The sequence below is a fragment of the Mauremys mutica genome, chromosome 2 (genome assembly GCF_020497125.1).
Source record: "Mauremys mutica isolate MM-2020 ecotype Southern chromosome 2, ASM2049712v1, whole genome shotgun sequence".
Classification (NCBI taxonomy): domain Eukaryota; kingdom Metazoa; phylum Chordata; order Testudines; family Geoemydidae; genus Mauremys; species Mauremys mutica.
The window spans coordinates 170,008,822-170,029,378 of record NC_059073.1 but is presented as its reverse complement, the minus strand read 5'-3'; the positions used below and the strand labels follow the sequence as shown (position 1 = coordinate 170,029,378).

The following is a 20,557-nucleotide window of genomic DNA, read 5'->3' as shown; positions in this document are numbered from 1 at the left end:
TCGGTACCGGGCAAATTAGTTGAAACAATAGTAAAGAATAAAATTGTCAGACACATAGAAAAACAAACTCTTGAGCAATAGTCAACATGGTTTCTGTAAAGGGAAATTGTGTCTTACTAATCTATTAGAATTCTTTGAAGGGGTCAACAAACATGTGGACAAGGGGGATCCGGTGGACATAGTGTACTTGGATTTCCAGAAAGCCTTTGACAAGGTCCCTCACCAAAGGCTCTTACGTAAATTAAGCTGTCATGGGATAAAAGGGAAGGTCCTTTCATGGACTGAGAACTGGTTAAAGGACAGGGAACAAAGGGTAGGAATTAATGGTAAATTCTCAGAATGGAGAGGGGTAACTAGTGGTGTTCCCCAAGGGTCAGTCCTCGGACCAATCCTATTCAATTTATTCATAAATGATCTGGAGAAAGGGGTAAACAGTGAGGTGGCAAAGTTTGCAGATGATACTAAACTTCTCAAGATAGTTAAGACCAAAGCAGATTGTGAAGAACTTCAAAGAGATCTCACAAAACTAAGTGATTGGGCAACAAAATGGCAAATGAAATTTAATGTGGATAAATGTAAAGTAATGCACATTGGAAAAAATAACCCCAACTATACATACAACATGATGGGGGCTAATTTAGCTACAACGAGTCAGGAAAAAGATCTTGGCGTCATCATGGATAGTTCTCTGAAGATGTCCACGCAGTGTGCAGAGGCGGTCAAAAAAGCAAACAGGATGTTAGGAATCATTAAAAAGGGGATAGAGAATAAGACTGAGAATATATTATTGCCCTTATATAAATCCATGGTATGCCCACATCTCGAATACTGTGTACAGATGTGGTCTTCTCACCTCAAAAAAGATATACTGGCACTAGAAAAGGTTCAGAAAAGGGCAACTAAAATGATTAGGGGTTTAGAGAGGGTCCCATACGAGGAAAGATTAAAGAGGCTAGGACTATTCAGCTTGGAAAAGAGAAGTCTAAGGGGGGACATGATAGAGGTATATAAAATCATGAGTGATGTTGAGAAAGTGGATAAGGAAAAGTTATTTACTTATTCCCATAATACAAGAACTAGGGGTCACCAAATGAAATTAATAGGCAGCAGGTTTAAAACAAATAAAAGGAAGTTCTTCTTCACACAGCGCACAGTCAACTTGTGGAACTCCTTACCTGAGGAGGTTGTGAAGACTAGGACTATAACAATGTTTAAAAGGGGACTGGATAAATTCATGGTGGCTAAGTCCATAAATGGCTATTCGCCAGGATGGGTAAGAATGGTGTCCCTAGCCTCTGTTCGTCAGAGGATGGAGATGGATGGCAGGAGAGAGATCACTTGATCATTGCCTGTTAGGTTCACTCCCTCTAGGGCACCTGGCATTGGCCACTGTCGCTAGACAGATACTGGGCTGGATGGACCTTTGGTCTGACCCGGTACGGCCTTTCTTATGTTAATGAAGCCAGACTGAAATGAAGGCAATTGTAAAACAGGACCTGATAAAAATAGATACTGGGAAGCACTAATCACTAATAGGATCATCAAATCAAAACCAGCAATAGAAGAGTGGTTGTGAAACAGAATCACAAATCCAGTTCATCAGCCTGAGCAGCAAGGAAAGCAGCACTACAGTTCCCTACTCTACCTCTCAATTGAGGGACACAAAGACATGCAGGGCACAGGCACAGCCCCAATGGATAGTGCAGGTCAAAAGATTTCAGTCTTGTGTGCATGCGAAGAACAGTGATACTGCTGTTTTTTTTTTCTTCTGATTGTCCCTTGGCACTAAGTAACAATACTGCAGAACTCTGTGGCCTACAAGACAATCCAGACCCCCTGAAAACCAAGAATTTTTCAGCACTGGACTTTGTGGTCACCTAAGGTTGAAAGCGTACAGAAGGGCCTGGAATCAGTTCTTATTCTGAACCTGTCCTCAAAACTCTCGTGGCTTCCTCTATCACATGGATCCTAGTTGGCACATGCAATGCTTCTGACCAGTGAATATCCAGAAAAAGCCGCACTAAATTGGCAAATGCCAAGCATATCAAGCAAGTGCCTGAAATGTGAAATGTTGAGCCACAAGATGAACAGCCTTCACTATTCCTAATGGTTAAACACCAGTGACTAAAGCCTCCCCCAACAACACAGGAAATTTCCTCTAATAAAAGAAAGAGAAGAAGATTAAAAAGTTAAAGCCTGCTATATTTGTCTAAAATCGACTATTCAGTAGAAATAAAAGGGTAGACCCACTACCAATGAGCAATTGGCTAGATGTATTCTGTGGGTTTTTTGTTTATTTTTGCCTTCCTCTGAAGCATTAGAGATGAGGTGGACCAGTGGTCTGAGGTGGTACATAGAATCCATTCTAGAAATCTGACTAGTGTGTTTTGCTCATAATGCTCCGTGTTATACTTATCATGAGATTTGGAGCTGGGAAGGAATTTTTCTCCAGGTCAGATTGGTTTATTTTTTCCCCCTTCCTCTGTAGCATGGGGTTCACCTGCTGGGATCATCTCACCTAATCGATTCCCTGCCATTGCAGGGCCTCTGCCGTTGCTCTCCTGTTCTATGCCTGTGGCACACAGTATAGTCTGCTGAGGGACTGAAACGTTTTGGACTATATAAAGTCTTTGGGCTTAATATGGATTGGAATTACAATCCAATAAGAAAATTTTGCTTATGAAAACTTGAAACATTAAGAATTTCAGGAGGAGAAAAACTCAGATACATTTTATGCTGCACACTTTCTGTTAACTTTTTTAAACAACTATTCTGATATAAAACACTAAATTTAGGGTTAAGATTGCACAAGTGTATTTGACACAACAGTGAAAATACTAGAAAAAGGGGAAAAAAACTTTAGAAAATAAGGTTAAGTAATTGGTGGAGACTTTTTGTCTGAAAAGTTCTAAAGGTCTTCCTCTCCATGAGGTTACAAGTATAGATTTAATAAAAGATCTAGTCAGAAGGAGTATAAACCAACTATTTGCATTGGAAATTTTTAACACTGAAAGCACATAGAATGGTATACTGATGTATTTACTATTATTTGAATCCTGCTACAGATTTGAAGAAGCATATAAATATATGCACATCCATGCTTTGATTCCAAAGAATTCAAAGGTTTAGACCATATTTAAGTGAACAAGTTGTTAAACATCTAAAATAAACCTTTAAAAAAAGCAATCAAAGCAAATAATATAGTACACAAAAATAGCAAAAACACATAAAATCCAAGACCACCAACTTTGCACATGAAATCAGAGTATTCTGTACTGGATGAAATTGACACTATACTTCATACAACCTCCACTGGTATCTGATCTTTTCATCCACATACTTTCTTTCAATATATGAAGTAACAAACACAAAAATACATCAGTTTGAGTAGAAAGTTTTTAAAGCTTCTATTTCATAAAGGTGCTAATACACTGTTAGTATATTACAACTATTTACCTTTATTTTTGAGGCGGGCACATGGGACTTCCTAAGAAACAGATAGGAAAAGATTAAATCACAGCAAATTATATGTAGCAATAGCTTAATGTTCTAGAAAGCTAACAACTACATACAGTATATCAAATTTAAAAAAAAGTAAAGCAATTGGTTTTTAGCTACTACAAATATTTGCATACATAGTAAGTGGGGAAAAAAGATCTGATCTTAAAGGGAAGGGAAGAAATGGAGGTTACTGACCTATAACAGAATGTTCTGGTCCCTATCTGTATTCCACACAAAAGTGTAGGTGTGCATTCCATGTGCTTGTGCTCAGAGATTTCTAGCAAGTTGTGTCCATTGGTCCTGCAAGTTTTTCTCCTTATCCTCCAAAGTGATGGTATAAGGGGCAGTGTAAACCAACGCCTCTCTCCTGTTCCTCTCTTACCACAAAAGCAGAAGGATCTGAAGCAGAGGGGAAGGAAGCTGCGCAGTGGAATACAGATAAGGACCAGATATTTTAAAGAACCTCCAGTAACAGGTCAGTAACTTGCATCTCTTCTTGGAACACGAGACCCTATGTGTATTCTACCTGTGGGTGATCGATAAGCAATATTTAACAGGAGGGGGGTGAGGGGATGCAGTTGGTATAGATACTTGTAATATCACAGTCTGAACAGCTGCATCTGTAGAGCTTAATGTTCTAGAAAGCTACATCTGTAGCTGCATCCATAGAGGCGGCTTGAACTAAGGCCTAATATTTTGTGAATGTATGGACAGAGCTCCAGGTAGCCGCTCCACAGATGTCCAGTATAGGTACCTCTCGAAGAGATGCTGTTGAGGTTGCTTGCGCTCTAGTGGAATGGGCTCTTACCCCATTCAGAGGAGAAGTGTGTGTCACCTGGACACACAGAATGATGTAGACAGAGATCCAGTTAGAGATTCTTTGAGCAGATACCTGTCCTCACAACCGTTCCACTATAGTGCCAAACAGTCTTAGTGATTTATTAATTGATTTTGTCCTTTGCAGGTAGAACATTACAGCTTGTCTGATGTTCAAAGAGTGAAGTCTCTTTGGAAGTATGAGACTTTGGGAAGACTGCCATTAAGCAGGTAGGTCAATTGATGCAAAGCTCAGAAATTTCTTTACGGATGGATTTCAGGTGAAGGCGAAGGCAAAGGGAAATCATCTTCTGACGAAAATAGCATAACCACAAGTGCTCCCAATTGGCTCTGGCTTCTGGCCAATGTGACAGCAACTAAAAAGGTGACCTTTGTGGGAATGTGGGACATAGAACATGTTGCCAGTGATGCAAATGGTGATTTGATAAGTATTGATTGTACAAGGTTGAGGTTCCATTGTGGTGCAGTTTTCACCACTAATGAGAAGGTCCTAGAGCTTTCAGGAATCTAAAAGACAGTAAGAATGGACTATCCTTCTACTGGAGGGCAGAAGGCATGATTGCTGCTTGTTGGACCCACAGGGAACTAATAGAAAGCCCTGAGATGGATTGTCCAGAATAACGGAATAGTATATCTCCCCTGGAACCATGGCCCAGGGCTGTCCTGGAGCAGTAAAGAGTGAACTTTTTGTTTGTTTGGGATGCGAAAAGATCCCAGGATGGTGTTCCCCACTATGCAAAGATCTTGTTCAGGACGGAATTGGGTATCTCCCCCTCATGGTCTGTGGGCAAAGTGCTTGCTGAAACTGACTGCTAGAGAATTCTGTGTGCCTGGTAGGTACGTAGCAGAGAGAATTATGTAATTTTTGGTGCACACAGAGAGGAAGCAGCAAAGAGTCCTGTGGCACCTTATAGACTAACAGACATATTGGAGCATGAGCTTTCGTGAGTGAATACTCACTTCGTCGGATGCATGTATCCGATGAAGTGGGTATTCACCCACGAAAGCTCATGCTCCAATATGTCTGTTAGTCTATAAGGTGCCACAGGACTCTTTGCTGATTTTACAAATCCGGACTAACACGGCTACCCCTCTGATACTTGACAGAAAGGAAGTGATTTTTGCTCCACCTGGTTGTTTATGTAAAAGACAGTCATTATGATGTCTGACAGTACTTGGACATGGTGAGACTGAATAAGTGGGAAGAATGCATTGCAGGCAAGATGGACTGCTCTCTGCTCTAGTAGACTGATATGGATACTGGCTCCTGAGTAGACCAAGTGCTTTATGCAGCGTGGTTGTCCAGGTGGGCTCCCCATCCAATCAGGGTTGCAGCTGGTTGCATCAGGTGTGGATGTAATTAAAGAAACTCCCACAAATACTTGTTCTGGGTTTATCCACCAAGCAAAACAACCTGTGACCTTGGTGGAAATTGTTACTCTGGTGTTTATGTGGTCTCTGCTGTGAGTAAATAGAATGGAGCCAGGCTTGTAGGCAATGTAGGTGAAGCCTGACAAATGGTGTTACATAGGTACATGATGCCATGTGCCTAATTGAGAGTGGTTTATGGTCTGAAAGTGTTGTTCATGTTCTTATCAAATTGTTCATGGTCTGGAATCTTTCCAAAGGGAGATAGGCTCTTGCTGAGATCAAATCTAGGGTTGCTCCTATAAAGTCTATTGCTCTTGTTGTAATCAAAGTGGACTTTTCTTAGTTAACACAGATTCTCAAGTCTGCTAGATGTTGGAGCAAGAACAGAGTTACTGACTGGACCTCCTGACTGAAGTGACTCATTAGGAGCCAGTCATTCAGATATGGAACTGTGTAAACTGTGATGTCTCATTTGGGCTACACCACTCAGAAAGCCTTTGCGAAAGTGGTGTTGCTAGCCCAAATAGGAGTACTCTGAACTGGTAGGGAGACACTAAGATATACTAAGATTAAAAACCTCAAACACTAAAATATTAAAGAAAAAAAACTATGTACAATATATTTACAGGTTTGAAGACGAAAGAAGCACTGAGAAATCTGTGGACACAGTAGATTCTGACTCAAGCCATGCGGCAGTAAGAAGGACCTAGAGAGGCGTCAGTCTGCCCCACCCCTTATGCACTTGGCTCAGAGCATGGGGAGAACAATTGCACGGGTGTGAGCCAGTGGACACTACTTGCTAGAAACCTCCAATTTCAGGCACGCAGAGTGCATGTATACCCATGTGTGGAATACACATAGGACATAGCAGTCAAAGAAGAACCTCAAAACACCCATTTTATATTTACATATCACACCAATTTTTAACTGCTCTTTTTCTTAGAGGTTCTTCAACATGAACAGTAGTGCAGTTATTTTTACCTCCTCACCTCATTCCCAAAGAAATGTTAGCCATATTAATGGTGACAACATCTCTGAAGGGAACAGACACACTGCAAATCAAGCACTAACAGAGCATCCCTTTTACTGATCCAGAAGAATATTTATTTTCCTGCTTCTAAACAAAAGCCACAGCACATCTGACTGTTATTGTCTCCTATTATTTTCAAATATTCATATGATTAAAAAAAATGGATTTGGATTTAATTCATGGGGGAGAAAATTGAGGATTTTTTATATTATTCTTTTAAGTGGCCACTAGATATTTTGCACTTTCACCTGAAATCTATTAATAATAATAAAATAATGCACAAATTTTTTAAAATTCTACTGTAATCTCTCGGGGTTATTTTGCTTCAGTACCATTTTGCTGCACTGTTGGAAATCCTATTACGTATCCCAGAACAAAAGTTTCCATTAATAGTCAATTTAAATTTTACCAGAAATATGCCTTCTCGTAACGAGAAATCCTCAAGTCTGAAATTCATGACTGAAGGGTTAACCACAACCATATGCCCACAGTGGCTATAAATACTGTCATAGTTTTGGTTCTTGAACTACCCCCAATAGGCACCCAGCAAAAGCATCATAGTCCAGTCAAGAAACATTCAAAGAAGTTGTGATAACCTTTAAATTGTCTATTCTCATACACATAAAATAATTTAAGTCAGAAAGCCATGCCAGATGCAATAGCAAGCAGTCTATCAAGAAAAGAAGAGAGGGGAAGCAGAGGCAACGAGTGGGGAGGAGGCATGCTGGGTCACATACCCCCACCCCCAAGATTGCTCGGTCACATGGTGCAGCAGGGACCCTTACTGCGGAGAAGCTGAGCTGGTGAGCTTCACCAGGCAAGTTGAGGCAGAGGCAGGAGCAGAGGAACAACTGGGAGCTGCCTGGAGGGGCCGCTGCTTTCCTGGAGGGGGAGGGCGGCCAGGAGGGTGGGGAGCAGGTGACAAACTGTTCCAGGATAGTGTCCCCACTCTGTCAACAGGCATGGGTTGTCTATGAGGGAGGGGATCTCTTCTCAGAAGATGCTCTAATTCTTGCTTTCCCAAGAAACAGATGTTTGGAATGAGAGAAAATAGAGACTTAAATGGGAGAAAAGTAGCAACTTGATCAGCAGCCCTGCTATTTAAGGGATAGAACCACTTGGTCCTAAGATATTACAGGCCTGCCCTGAGGAAAAACAAATCTTCAATCTACTACAGTTAGAGAGCAGTGACTGAAGTAGAGGATTGCATACTGCGTTGCTTATGCAAGCTAAACTGGCAAGTATGGGGGGTGAAGGAGGGGAGGGGGTTGGGAACACAGTCTCTAGCCCTGAACTTCTTGTAATTTTACAGGATACTTCCACTAAACCTATATATGTTGTTATTAAATTGTCTAAGCTGATCCTCCTCTTCTCTTTGTTGCTTTATCAGATTCGTACAAACAATTGTCTCGCGACAATGACTATTTGCTGCTGTAAGCAGGGGAACCTAAGCAGTTACATCAGAGGTAACTAAGCCAGTTGCTCACTCCCTCTCCAGTAACCCTAATCCTGTTACCTGGCTTCCTATTGACAGTGACTGTTTGGTGCTGCAGGTGGAGGGATCTCTCTGCCCACAGCACCAAATGGGTACTGTTTAGATGAACAGTGTTGACTAGGCAAGGTCAGTGATCTTGCCTGAGTCAGTCATAGTGTGGAGGAAGCCACACTGCAAATCTCCAGCCTCACTCCTACTCAGCAAACATAGCTCTCCATGTGAAGCAGCCCCTGCTATTCCAGACTTCAATCCTCCTCCCCCGCAAAAACAGTCAAAGCACTTCAGTCTTGACCTGTAACTCCATTTCCATTCCATTCAGTTCCATTTCCATCCATTTCAAACAAGGGAACTGAAGGATGCAAGTGAACTGGAGGGAGGGACTGAATTACCATTGATGTCAAAATACTCCCGTACCTAAAGCACCAAATGGGCACCCTATGGAAATGAGGCTTTTCTGATGTTCCAATTGTCACCAAGAATCCATAGACTTCTTCCCATAGATGTCTAGAATGCTTCCTGAAATTCTGAATTGATCGAATGCAGGAGAAATGCCACTAAGGAGATTGTTGGGTCTCACTTTGCTCAGCCAGTAACAGCTGGGTTGGTTTCAAAGTCAAGGCACTGGGAGTGGAACCCAGGACTTCTGGGCCCAACTCCCAGCTCCAAGCACAGATTTTCTGAGAGATCTCTGGCAAGCTCCAGATCTCCATCTGCAAAATAGATACATATCACAAAACTACCTCCAGGGTTGCCATAAGAACAAATTCATCAATACATGCATGGTACCCATACACCAAGGTAATGAGGGCAAACAGGCACCTAGTTAGAAAAGTCCTGAATTGTATGAATTTGCCTACACAGACCAGGAGGAAAAGAGCATAACTTTCAAACTTCCCCAAGGACAGCAAAAGAGAGCAGCGCCTGGGATGGTCCCTCATTTCCCCCAGTGACTGCCTCAAACTTGAAGAGGTACACTAGCCCAAGCAACCTTTAGTGGTCACTAGCAGTTAGGGAAACAAAGCTCATCTTTCTTTGCAACTCCAGGCAGGCTGAAAAATGATTTGTTGCATGCAAAAACAAAGATAATAAAAAGGTACTGTTTACCCAAGTAACTAAAGCTCTTGCTCCTACTGTACATTTACTTTCTCTATTAGGGTATGTCTACACTTGCGAGCAGACACAGATACATGTGCACACACTGCTAGTGTATGGGCACCCCGTACTTGCCTATCCACATATGTCATTGCTGGCATGGGTATATGGTGTCCACAGGTGTCTACCCGTGTCCACGCTGGTCCTTTATGGCATGCAACATTGCATTGCTAATTCAGGCATGGTATCCCAAAGTCCTTTGCATCAGAGGTAACACTGGGAAAAAATGGTTACTTACCTTTGCGTAACTGTTGTTTTTTGAGATGTGTTAGAATATAGAATATCAAGGTTGAAAGGGACCTCAGGAGGTTATGTAGTCCAACCCCCTGCTCAAAAAAGGACCAATCCACAGACAGATTTTTGCCCCAGGTCCCTAAATGGCCCCCTCAAGGATTGAACTCGCAACCTGGGGTTTAGCAGGCCAATGCTCAAACCACTGAGCTATCCCTTCCCTTGCTCATGTCCATTCCAAGTAGGTGTATGTGTGCCACGTGCACAGTTGTCAGAAGGTTTTTCCCCTACCAGCACCTGTTGGGTCAGCTGTGAAGCCCCCTGGAGTCGCGCCTTCATGGTGGTGAATATAGGTCCCTCTGACCCACCGCCTATTCAGTTCCTTCTTGATGGATACTCTGACAGAGGGGAAGGCGGGTGGGTCTTGGAATGGACATGAGCAACCCATCTCGAACAACAGTTACGAGAAGGTAAGTAACTGTCTTTCCTTCTTTGAGTACTCATGTCAATTCCAAGCGGATGACTCTCAAGCCTTACCTAGAACGTGGGGTGAGAGTTCATGGAATTGCAGACTGAAGTACTGCTTTGCCGAATACCACATTGTCCTGGAGTGCTGGGTATTGACAAAGTGAGAAGTGAAAGCGTGGACCAAAGACCACGTCGCTGCCCTGCAGATCTCCTGGATCAGGACCTGGGCCAAGAATGCTGCCAAGGAGATCTGCGCTCTTGTGGAATGTGCTGTTAGCTTCGGGGCAGGTATTTTTGCCAGATCATAGCATGAACGGCTACAGAACATGATCCATGATGAAATTTTCTGTTATGACACCTGGAGGCCCTTCACATCCTCTCCACAATTGCAACGAACAACTGATTCGACTTCTGGAACAGCTTTGTGCATTCAATATAAAAAGCCAGTGCTTGTCGAATGTCCAAGGAGTGTAGCCTTTGTTGTTTGAGCCTTGTTCCATCATCAACCTCATTCAGCCTTGTGATCACCCTCCCCCTGTGTGATTAACAAGGGGGTAGGGGTGACCTAGGAGAGAAGGCCTTAAAAGCCACAGGCTAAGCGACCAAGGGGAGCTAGAGAACAGGGGACTGCAAACAGGGGAATTTGAGAGGGAGTCTATGGGAGGGATATGTAATATAACCACTATGATTAGGAAGGGCCGCATCGCCAGTGCCAACGCTGCTCCTGTCTCCTCCACCTATGCCTGTATCCAGACAGACAACCTAACCATGGATGCCTCTACCCAGATCCTGGTGTGGATTTTCAGAGACTGTGGCCTGCATTTCCCACTCTCAGAAAGCCAGGCTGGGGGGACCAACCAGTGTGAAAGGTGCCTGCTGGTCGAATCTCTCAGGAAGCAGGCGAGAGAGCTACAGTAGGAGGTAGCTAGGTTGAGGAGCATCCGTGCCCATGAGGAATTCCTTGAGAATATTCATATGGAGACATCCAATGCTGAGGAAGGTATCCAGCTACAGAGGACTGCTGTCACACCGCCAGGGCAGGAGGATATGGCTCTGTCACAGAGAGGACACTGGCTGCTGGTTACTTCTGGCAGCAGGAAATGCTCCACCCCTACTCTCAACTCACCCAACATGGTGATGGAAAACCGGTATACTGCTCTGGCAATGAGCGATGAGCCACCACTAATAGGAGAAAACATAGGGTAGTGGTGGTCAGTGACTCTCTTCTGAGGGGGACAGAGCCCAAGTGTTTAAACCGTGCGGAACCTGCCACAAGCTCATGCCAACAGGCAACCCCCACAACTCCTGCCTGAAGTGGCTGGGGGAGGCACATCAAACAGATTGCTTCAAGATCTGCAAAGGGTTCCACCCGAGGACAAAAAGGGAAAGGGACTTCAGGCTGAAGCAACTCCTTATGAAGTGGCCCTCCACCCCCCAGCTGGCTCCGTGTGGAGTGCTTCAGCCTCTGTTCGAGAAACGGCATGCAGGAAGGACTCTGGGCACAGAGACCCTGACACTCTCAGATGCCGAAGCCCATGGAGACAACATGGGACCACTCGCACTCTCTGGTGCAGCCTAAGCAGCACAAGAAGGCGGACAGAGTGCGCTTGCCCACAACTAGAATGGCCAAGTTTGACAGTGCCTCCGGGAGTCTACGCAAGAACACGTGGTGCTGGTCTCGCGGGAGCCTGCACTGTCGACAGGCCCACAAAGGGATCCAGCGAGTCTGGTGCCGTTGGATTCTCCTGCTAGAGTGTGCCAGGTGGAGGAACTTGAGCTCCCTTCCACCCCAGACACATTCAAGTGGCCAGGGACTTGATACCATAACAGCTCTGCAGTGCCCCATCCCGAGATGATGAGGCACTGTTCGCCCTCTCCATGGCACTGCTTTCCGGCACTGTCCCACACATCACCGCTGTGATCTCTGTGCTCTAGGTCGCAGTCATCAGACTCAGAAGCAGAGTACTACTATTCTAGGTGCCGTTGGCACCAATTGGAGCAGAGCTGATATAGGCAGGAGGCAATGGCCATTCAGGACCCTGTGGGCATATCACCAAGCCCAGGGCACACACTCTAGGCTCCCAGTCCGTGGTATCAGAAGGTGGTATCCCACCACTACCCAGGGGCTGTCTCACGCCTCGGGGCTCGGAGACGGCTTTGGTCCACAGCACTGAGCTATGTCCAGGTCCCAGATCCACCACTGACTGATGCTGCTGTGGGCAGTGAGCAGCACAGCACTGAGCAGGACATGTCCAGTGATCTGGAGGGACAGGAGGGTCCGGTGCCGCCTATGGCTTCATTGTCATCCTCGCTGGACGAATCGGTGACAGGGTTTTCATCCTTTGGGGCCACCCCCCATCCATAGCAGAGTGCACCAGGAGCTGTTGCGCAGGGTGGCCAGTAACATGGGGCTTCAGGCTGAGGAGGTGGTGGAGTCTGAGGACCACATGTTACACTATTGACTCATATTTAGCTTGTGGTCCACTATGACCCCAGATCCCTTTCCGCAGTACTCCTTCCTAGGCAGTCATTTCCCATTTTGTATGTGTGCAACTGGTTGTTCCTTCCTTCCTAAGTGGAGTACTTTGCATTTGTCCTTATTGAATTTCATCCTATTTATTTCAGACCATTTCTCCAGTTTGTCCAGATCATTTTGAATTTTAATCCTATCCTCCAAAGCACTTGCACTCCCTCCCAGCTTGGTATCATCTGCAAACTTTATAAGTGTACTCTCTATGCCATTATCTAAATCATTGATGAAGATATTGAACAGAACCCAACCCCAAACTGATCCCTGCAGGACCCCACTCATTATGCCCTTCCAGCATGACTGTGAACCACTGATGATTACTCTCTGTAAACAGTTTTTCAACCAGTTTTGCACACATCTTATAGTAACTCTATCTCGTTGCATTTCCCCAGTTCGTTTATGAGATGGTCATGTGAGACGGTATCAAAAGCTTTACTAAAGTCAAGATATATCACGTCTACTGCTTCTCCCACCCCCATCCACAAGCTTTGTTACCCTGTCAAAAGCTATCAGGTTGGTATGACACGATTTGTTCTTGAAAAATCCATGCTGACTGTTACTTATCACCTTATTATCTTCTAGATGTTTGCAAATTGGTTGCTTAATTATTTGCTCCATTATCTTTCTGGGTACAGAACTTAAGCTGACTGGTCTGTAATTGCCCGAGTTGTCCTTATTTCCCTTTTTATAGATTGACACTATATTTGTCCTTTTCCAGTCTTCTGGAATTTCTCTTGTCTTCCATGACTTTTCAAAGGTAATCATTAATGGCTCAGATATCTCCTCAGTCAGCTCCTTGAGTATTATAGGATGCATTTCATCAGACCCTGGTGACTTGAAGACATCTAATTTGTCTAAGTAATTTTTAACTTGTTCTTTCCCTATTTTAGCCTCTGATCCTACCTCATTTTCACTGGCATTCACTATGTTAAACGTCCAATCACCACCAACCTTCTTAGTGAAAATCGAAACAAAAAAAGTCATTTAGCACCTCTGCCATTTCCACATTTTTTGTTATTGTTCCCCACTACCCCACCACCGCCTATCCTGTCCTTGGTCTTCCTCTTGCTTCCAATGTATTTGTAGAATGTTTTCTTGTTACCCTTTATGTCTCTAGCAAGTTTGATCTTGTTTTGTGCCTTGGCCTTTCTAATTTTATCCATACATACTTGTGCTATTTGTTTATATTCATCCTTTGTAATCTGACCTAATTTCCATTTTTTGTAGGATTCTTTTTTTATTTTTAGATCACTGAAGATCTCCTGGTTAAGTCAGGGTGGTCTCTCACCATACTTCCTATCTTTCCTACACAGTGGGATAGTTTGCTCTTGTGCCCTTAATAATGTCTCTTTGAAAAACTGTCAACTGTCTTCAATTGTTTTTTCCTTTAGACTTGCTTCCCATGCGATCTTACCTACCAACTCCCTGAGTTTGCTAAAGTCTGTCTTCTTGAAACTCATTACATTTTGCTCGTCTCCCTCCTACCATTTGTTAGAATCATGAGCGCTATTATTTCATGATCACTTTCACCCAAGTTGCATTCCACTTTCAAATTCTCAACCAGTTCCTTCCTATTTGTCAAAATCAAATCTAGAACAGCCTCTCCCCTAGTAACTTTCTCCACCTTCTGAAATAAAAAAAGGTCTCCAATACATTCCAAGAACTTGTTGGATAGTCTGTGCTCTGCTGTGTTATTTTCCTAACAGATGTCTGAGTAGCTGAAATCCCCCATCACCACCAAGGCTTGTGCTTTGGGTGCTTTTTTTAGTTATTTTAAAAAAGCCTCATCCAGCTCTTCTTCCTGGTTAGGTGGTCTGTAGTAGACCCCTCCCATGACATTACCCTAGTTCTTTACCCCTTTTATCCTTACCCAGAGACTTTCAACAAGTTTGTCTCCTATTTCCATCTCAACCTCAGTCCAAGTATATATACATTTTTAATATATAAGGCAACATCAACTCCCTTTTTTCCCCCGCCTGTCCTTCGTGAGCAAGCTGTACCCTTCTATATCAATATTCCAGTAAAGCGTATTATTCCACCAAGTCTCTGTGATGCCAACTATGTCACAGTTGTGTTTATTTACTAGCATTTTGAATTCCTCCTGCTTATTCCCCATACTTCTCGCATTAGTATCAGACATCTAAGATACTGATTTGCTCCCTGCCCCACTCCCCCTGGCCTGTCTTGTCTCTCTTTTATTCCTGCTATAACAGCCCATACTTCCCCCCCAAAAAATTATGACCCTTCTCTAGTTGAAAGCCCTCCTTACTAGGTTAGCCAGCCTGTGTCCAAATATACTCTTCCCCTTCCTTGATAGGTGGATCCCATCTCTGCTTAGCAGTCCTTCTTCCTGGAACAGCATCCCATGGTCAAGGAAGCTGAAGCCCTCCTAGCAACACCATCTTCGCAGCCAGGCATTCACCTCCAGGATGCATCTGTCTCTGCCTGGGCCCCTACCCTTGACCAGAAAGATTAAAGAGAACACCACCTGTGCTCCCAACTTCTTCACCCTTACTCTCAGAGCCTTGTATCACTTCTGATCTGCTGAGGATCATACCTTGCAGTATCATTAGTGCCCACATGGATGAGGAGCATGGGGTAGTAGTCAGAGCGCCAGATGATCCTCGACAATCCCTCCGTAACATCTCAGATATGGGCCCCTGGCAGGTAGCATACCTTCTGGGATCTGTCAGGGCGACAAATTGGAGTGGTGGGGGTGGGTGGGGGAGACCTCCAAATTCTAACCAACTAACTACTAGTAAAAAAATAAAACTATTTACAGAAACGCTCAAAGTTCAGTTACTGGGGAAGCACTTGATGAGGCAAGCAAGACACTCAGCTCCAACGACTGTCACTGGTGGTAAGAAAGAACTGAATAGGCGGTGGGTTGGCAGGGACCTATATCCACCACTGTCACAGAGTCACCTGGTCAATTTTCTGGAACTACTCTGTATGGAGCCAGTCAGGACTCTGGGGGAGCATGCCTCCTCTCTCTGAGCATACTGTCTCCAGGGCAAGAAGCTTACAGAGCTTCAACTTTCCTGGGTCCGACCTCGGAGTACTCAGCATCCCCTTCCATACCGTGCGCTTCCTGTAGTGAGTCCGCCTGGGTGGGGCTCCTGGGGAAGCCAGAAGGCCCTGCACCCCAACTCCACAGTCAGAAGTGACTCTCAGCCAGCCGGTAAAATAGAAGGTTTATTAGTCAACAGGAATACAGCATTGAACAGAGCTTGCTATCACAGAAATCAGTGACTTTCAGACAAGTCCATCTTGGGAGTGTTGGGCCAGATGCCCTGGACTCCCCCTCTTCCAGTCCCCCCACGCAAACTGCCTGCTTTGAGCGACCTGACCTCTGACGCCCCCCCCCCCCGCCCCCGTTGCTCCTCCTCCGTCTCTTTGTCTCACTTCCTAGGCAAAAGGTGTTACCTGGTCACACCCTCATCCTGGGTCTCAGGTAACATAGGTGCAGACAGCTGGGCAGCCTCACCTGCCCCAAGGGCCTCAGCAAAGATCACACACCCAATTCCCACCACCGAAGTATTGGTGCAGTACACTGGGAAACTGAGGTACACATAGTATTAGTATAGGACAGTAAGACTCATATGAAACATAACAAGATGAATAAACCCCCACTTTGTCACAACCACCATGAGGGGGTGACTCTGGGGGCTCCACAGCTGACCCAACAGGTGCTGTTAGGGGAAATACCTTCCGACTGTGCATGTGGCATGCACACTATTACTTGGAATCGACATGAGCAAGCTCTTAAGAACCACCACCTTTCTAGTTGTTGCTGGCACTGTAAGCTGCCTTCACACATTTTGGCAATGACAGGTCCCGCTCATCTCACCCTTCTTCCAAACTACTTTGGAGACATGGAGCAAGTCCATGAGGATTTGCTTCTGCTCCTGCTCACAGAACAAATGTTCATGAAGTCCAATACTAGACACTGGATGCATTCACTCCAGAGAATTTTGAGATGCCAAAGATGGCCAACTTGGAGGGAGAATGAAAGTCCATGGAACAGATGTGTTGAATGCTGAGAATGCAATGGTATGGCCATGGGTGGATTGCCACTTCTGGTCCCAGGAAACCAGCATTGAGGGATGGGACCACATCATCTTGGAAATCTCAAACCAGTAGCTGAAGTACCTCAGGATGAAAAAGCATACCCTCTTTGAGTTACATTGAACTTGCATCAATGATCCAGTGCCAGACCACTTGATTTTGAAAATCGATACTCGTACAAATATGGGAGGTCATCACTGTTTGGGAGTTGGCAACACCTGACAGTTACCAGGCAGCTGCAAACTAGTTGGGGGTGGGAAAGTCAACTGTTGGGGCAGTGATGGCACAAGTGTGCAAGGCTATCACTACTGTGATCTACCAACCAGTGGTTGGCACCACCAAGGACCCTGAAATTATAGTGGGATTTCAGAGAATGGGGTTTCTGAACTGTATGAGGCCACTGATGGAACACACATTCCTATTTTTTGTCCACGAAAAAGGGCCAGTGAATACGTTAATTGAAAAGGTTACTATTCACGAGTTCACCAAGGCTTAGTGGACCACAGGATTGGTTCATGAACACAGTCAGCCACACAAGAGAGGTTCATGACACAAGGGTGCTCAGTATGTTGGGACTGTACAGTTCGGGCAAGGAAGATCTTTAGTCTCCAGAAGTGTTGTTGTTACGTACAGTGTTTCTGTGTCAACATTTATTTTCGTCAGCCTCGCATACTCGTTACTACCATGGCTAATGAAGGCATACTTCAGGCAAGCAAAAGGGAATTCAACTGCCAACTGAGTAGATGCAGAATGGTGGTGAACTGTGCCTTTGGGTGTCTGAAAGCACATTGGTGATGTCTCCAGTATCAGCTGGATGCCAATGTGGCCAGTGTGGTTTGGATTGTAGCAGCTGTGACAGGGTTGGGCCAGATGGCTACAGGAGAGTGATCGAAGGGAAAGCTATTAGCCTCAGGTTAAGTAGGTCCCTTTTCCCTGGGTAAGATAACAGGGGCAGTTCCAGAACAATCAGGAACTTGCTGGAACCAATTAAGGCAGACAGGCTAATTAGGACACTTGGAGCCAATTAAGAAGCTGCTAAAATCAATTAAGACAGGCAGGCTAATCAGGGAACCTGGTTTAAAAAGGACCTCACTTCAGTCAGTGAGGGGCGTACAAAGAGCTGAGAGCGAGAGGGCGTGCTGCTGGAGGACTGAGGAATACAAATGCTATCTGGCATCAGGAAGAAGCTCCTGTGGTGAGGATACAAAAGCTGTTGGGAGGAGGCCATGGGGAAGTAGCCCAGGGAGTTGTAGCTGTCACACAAATGTTACACGAAACACTGTAGACAGCTGTGATCCACAGGGACCTGGGCTGGAACCTGGAGTAGAGGGCAGGCCCAGGTTCCCCCCATCCCCCCAACTTCCTATTGGATACAGGAGGAGTTGATCTGGACTGTGGGTCCCACCAGAGAGGAAGGTCCCTGGCCTGTCCCCCGACCCACTAGGTGGACCAGCAGAGACTGAGGGTATTGTTCTTCTTCCTTTTCCCCATGCTGGCCAGTCATGGGGTTAGCTGAGCAAATGGCAGGTTTGAGCTACTAGCAACAGTGGCCAAACTAAGGGCTGCCGTGAATCTCTGAGGCGAGCAAATCCGCCAATAAGCGCAGTACCCACCAAGGCAGAGGAGGAACTTTGTCACACAGCGTGTTGTGCTTTGCATGATGTCTGTGAATGCTGTAGTAGAGAGAGAGAGTTTGAGACATGAGGCCTGATATAAAAGGCCTAGCGTAATGCCTAATGCCCAAACAGAGTCAAGCCCTGCTAACATAAAGCAGAATTAGTTGCCTTGTTACAAAGCAGATGCCTGCTTTCAGGTTCACTGTCTGATACGTGCACTTGGCAAGAACAGGGCTGACGCTCCAAAAACACAAGCACTCCTAGGCACTAAGTATTCATGTAAACACATTCCAGAAGGGTAATACCAGAATACCCCGATACAAAGTTATGGTATAAACACACTCCCCAAAGAGGATACAAGGACCCCTCCTAAAGATAACATCAGGATGACAGGGTGATGGATAGAGATGTTTTGGTCAAACCAACAGGTATAAGGTAAAAAGGGGGGGGGGAACTAACCATGTCAGAGGGCAATAGGTAACTTGTTTGTATCAATGTGTAAAAGAGAGGTCACAGAGGCAATGTCTTTATCTGGCCGAGGGGAGAATGGAAAGTCCTGCTGTTAACTTAGCTAGTCCATTGTCATGGCCGTATATGTGCTAGTCTAACTGTAGACGTAGATTTAGGGAGCTAGTGTCTTACTTTGTTGGCAATAAACCTGGCAGAGCGCCTCCACTACTAAACCAAGTCTGTGGTCTTCTTGGGCAGTTCAATCGAGGTCCGCTGGGTCTGCTATTCGCGCAGAACTGGTGCTACACACAGAGACAACACATACATCCAACAACTGACAACAATGGTGACCCCAACCGCGGATCTAGTAAGTAGGCAAGCTGTCCTGTGTAGGAATCACAATCTAACATGGCAGAACACTCTGAGCGAGGGAATCCCCTTATCTCCTCCCTGAAAATCCCCCCAGAATTTGATGAAGTGTGGACATGCTGGATTGCCAGTAAAGGCGGTGCATATAAATTTAAAAGAGATGGGGGAAGAAACAAGGAATGGAATCTGTAAGGTTCGGCAGAGACTGTAGTCCTAGAAAATAGTAAGAGTAAGAAATGTACACAACAGGCCACAAAATTGGTAGGGCAACTAACTGAAACTAAGAAAAAGTTAAAAGAAGCAAGAGAAGCAACAGAGCTCTGAAATGCTTCTGCTCTCCTAGCAGGGTGGCAAGCAGTTCAGAGACATTATACATTACAGAAAGCACAGGAACAGAATAAAATGTTGGAAATAGCTGTAAAGAATCTGCCGAAAATGGAAGTGCCATCCCCTAGTATAAATATTAGTCAGCAACAGGCTTCAGGTACCTATATAGTGCCTGAAGAATGGAAACAGAAATGGAAAAAGATGGCCTGAGAAAAATTAGATGATGTAACATGGAATGATTGAAATGGGTGCTGCAATGGGGACATTGGGAATGACCCAAACTGGTCACCTAACAAACCAGGGGCAGGGACCACTGCATTGCAACTACCTGTATGATAAAAGCCAGGTTCCACTAAAACCTAAACTGAGACCTACACTGGTGCCTGTCAGAACAAGAAAAGTAAGTGCACAGGAGGGAGAAGTAGCAAACAATACTTTCACTGGATTGGTAAATCAGACGAAGGAAAAAAATGGAACAGTTCACAGGGCACGCTAGGAGACAGACGCTGTGATTTGATCGCAAAGGAGTGGATAAAAAATAATTTCAAAGTGAAATACTGAGAGTCAGCAGTTTAATACCTAAAATTGATGCATTAATACATGGAGTTGCCCAAAAACAGTTAACTGTAGCAGGCAAAGGCACTCTTTCAATCTATCTGGCATGCAGACAAAAACGACAGACACTGGGGGAACAAATTCAGATTTTGCTAGAGCAGTTAATGACCCCTACTCTTATCTCAGAGCCAGGATAAAATACAGGGGTGTAGGTTCCCAACTACTTTAATTCACAGAGCCAATAATCTTCTTTCTCAAATATTTTTACGTCAGTTAAATTTTCCCTTATATCCTCTGTTTGCTAAACTGATGGCTGCTGCCTGTACTTTAAGATAATTTTATTGAGTTAATCTTTCTTGGCTCAGGTATCCCTCCCTTCCTAGGTTGTGCTTTCCTACTCCCTTCCCCTGCATTCCCTGTCTCTCCTCAATTCTGCTCTCTCTCTTTGCTTTAAAAGTTATAGTTATTCCAAACCCACCATTGCTAAAAAAGACAAAGCAACTGAAAACAGAACAAAATAAAGAGAAAATGAGGTAAAAGTTTTACTTTAAATAAAT

General features: G+C 44.6%; 1 protein-coding gene across 3 annotated transcripts in view; it reads right to left on the bottom strand.

Annotated features, from left to right (window-relative positions):
* NFX1 (nuclear transcription factor, X-box binding 1) overlaps window positions 1–20,557 on the bottom strand; it is a 188,244-nt gene that overhangs the window by 90,094 nt on the left and 77,593 nt on the right. For all 3 annotated transcript variants that reach the window (XM_045006791.1, XM_045006792.1, XR_006577166.1), the window contains exon 11: window positions 3,457–3,487. In XM_045006791.1, coding sequence (XP_044862726.1) covers window positions 3,457–3,487 — 31 coding nt within the window. The remainder of the gene's footprint in view (window positions 1–3,456; window positions 3,488–20,557) is intronic.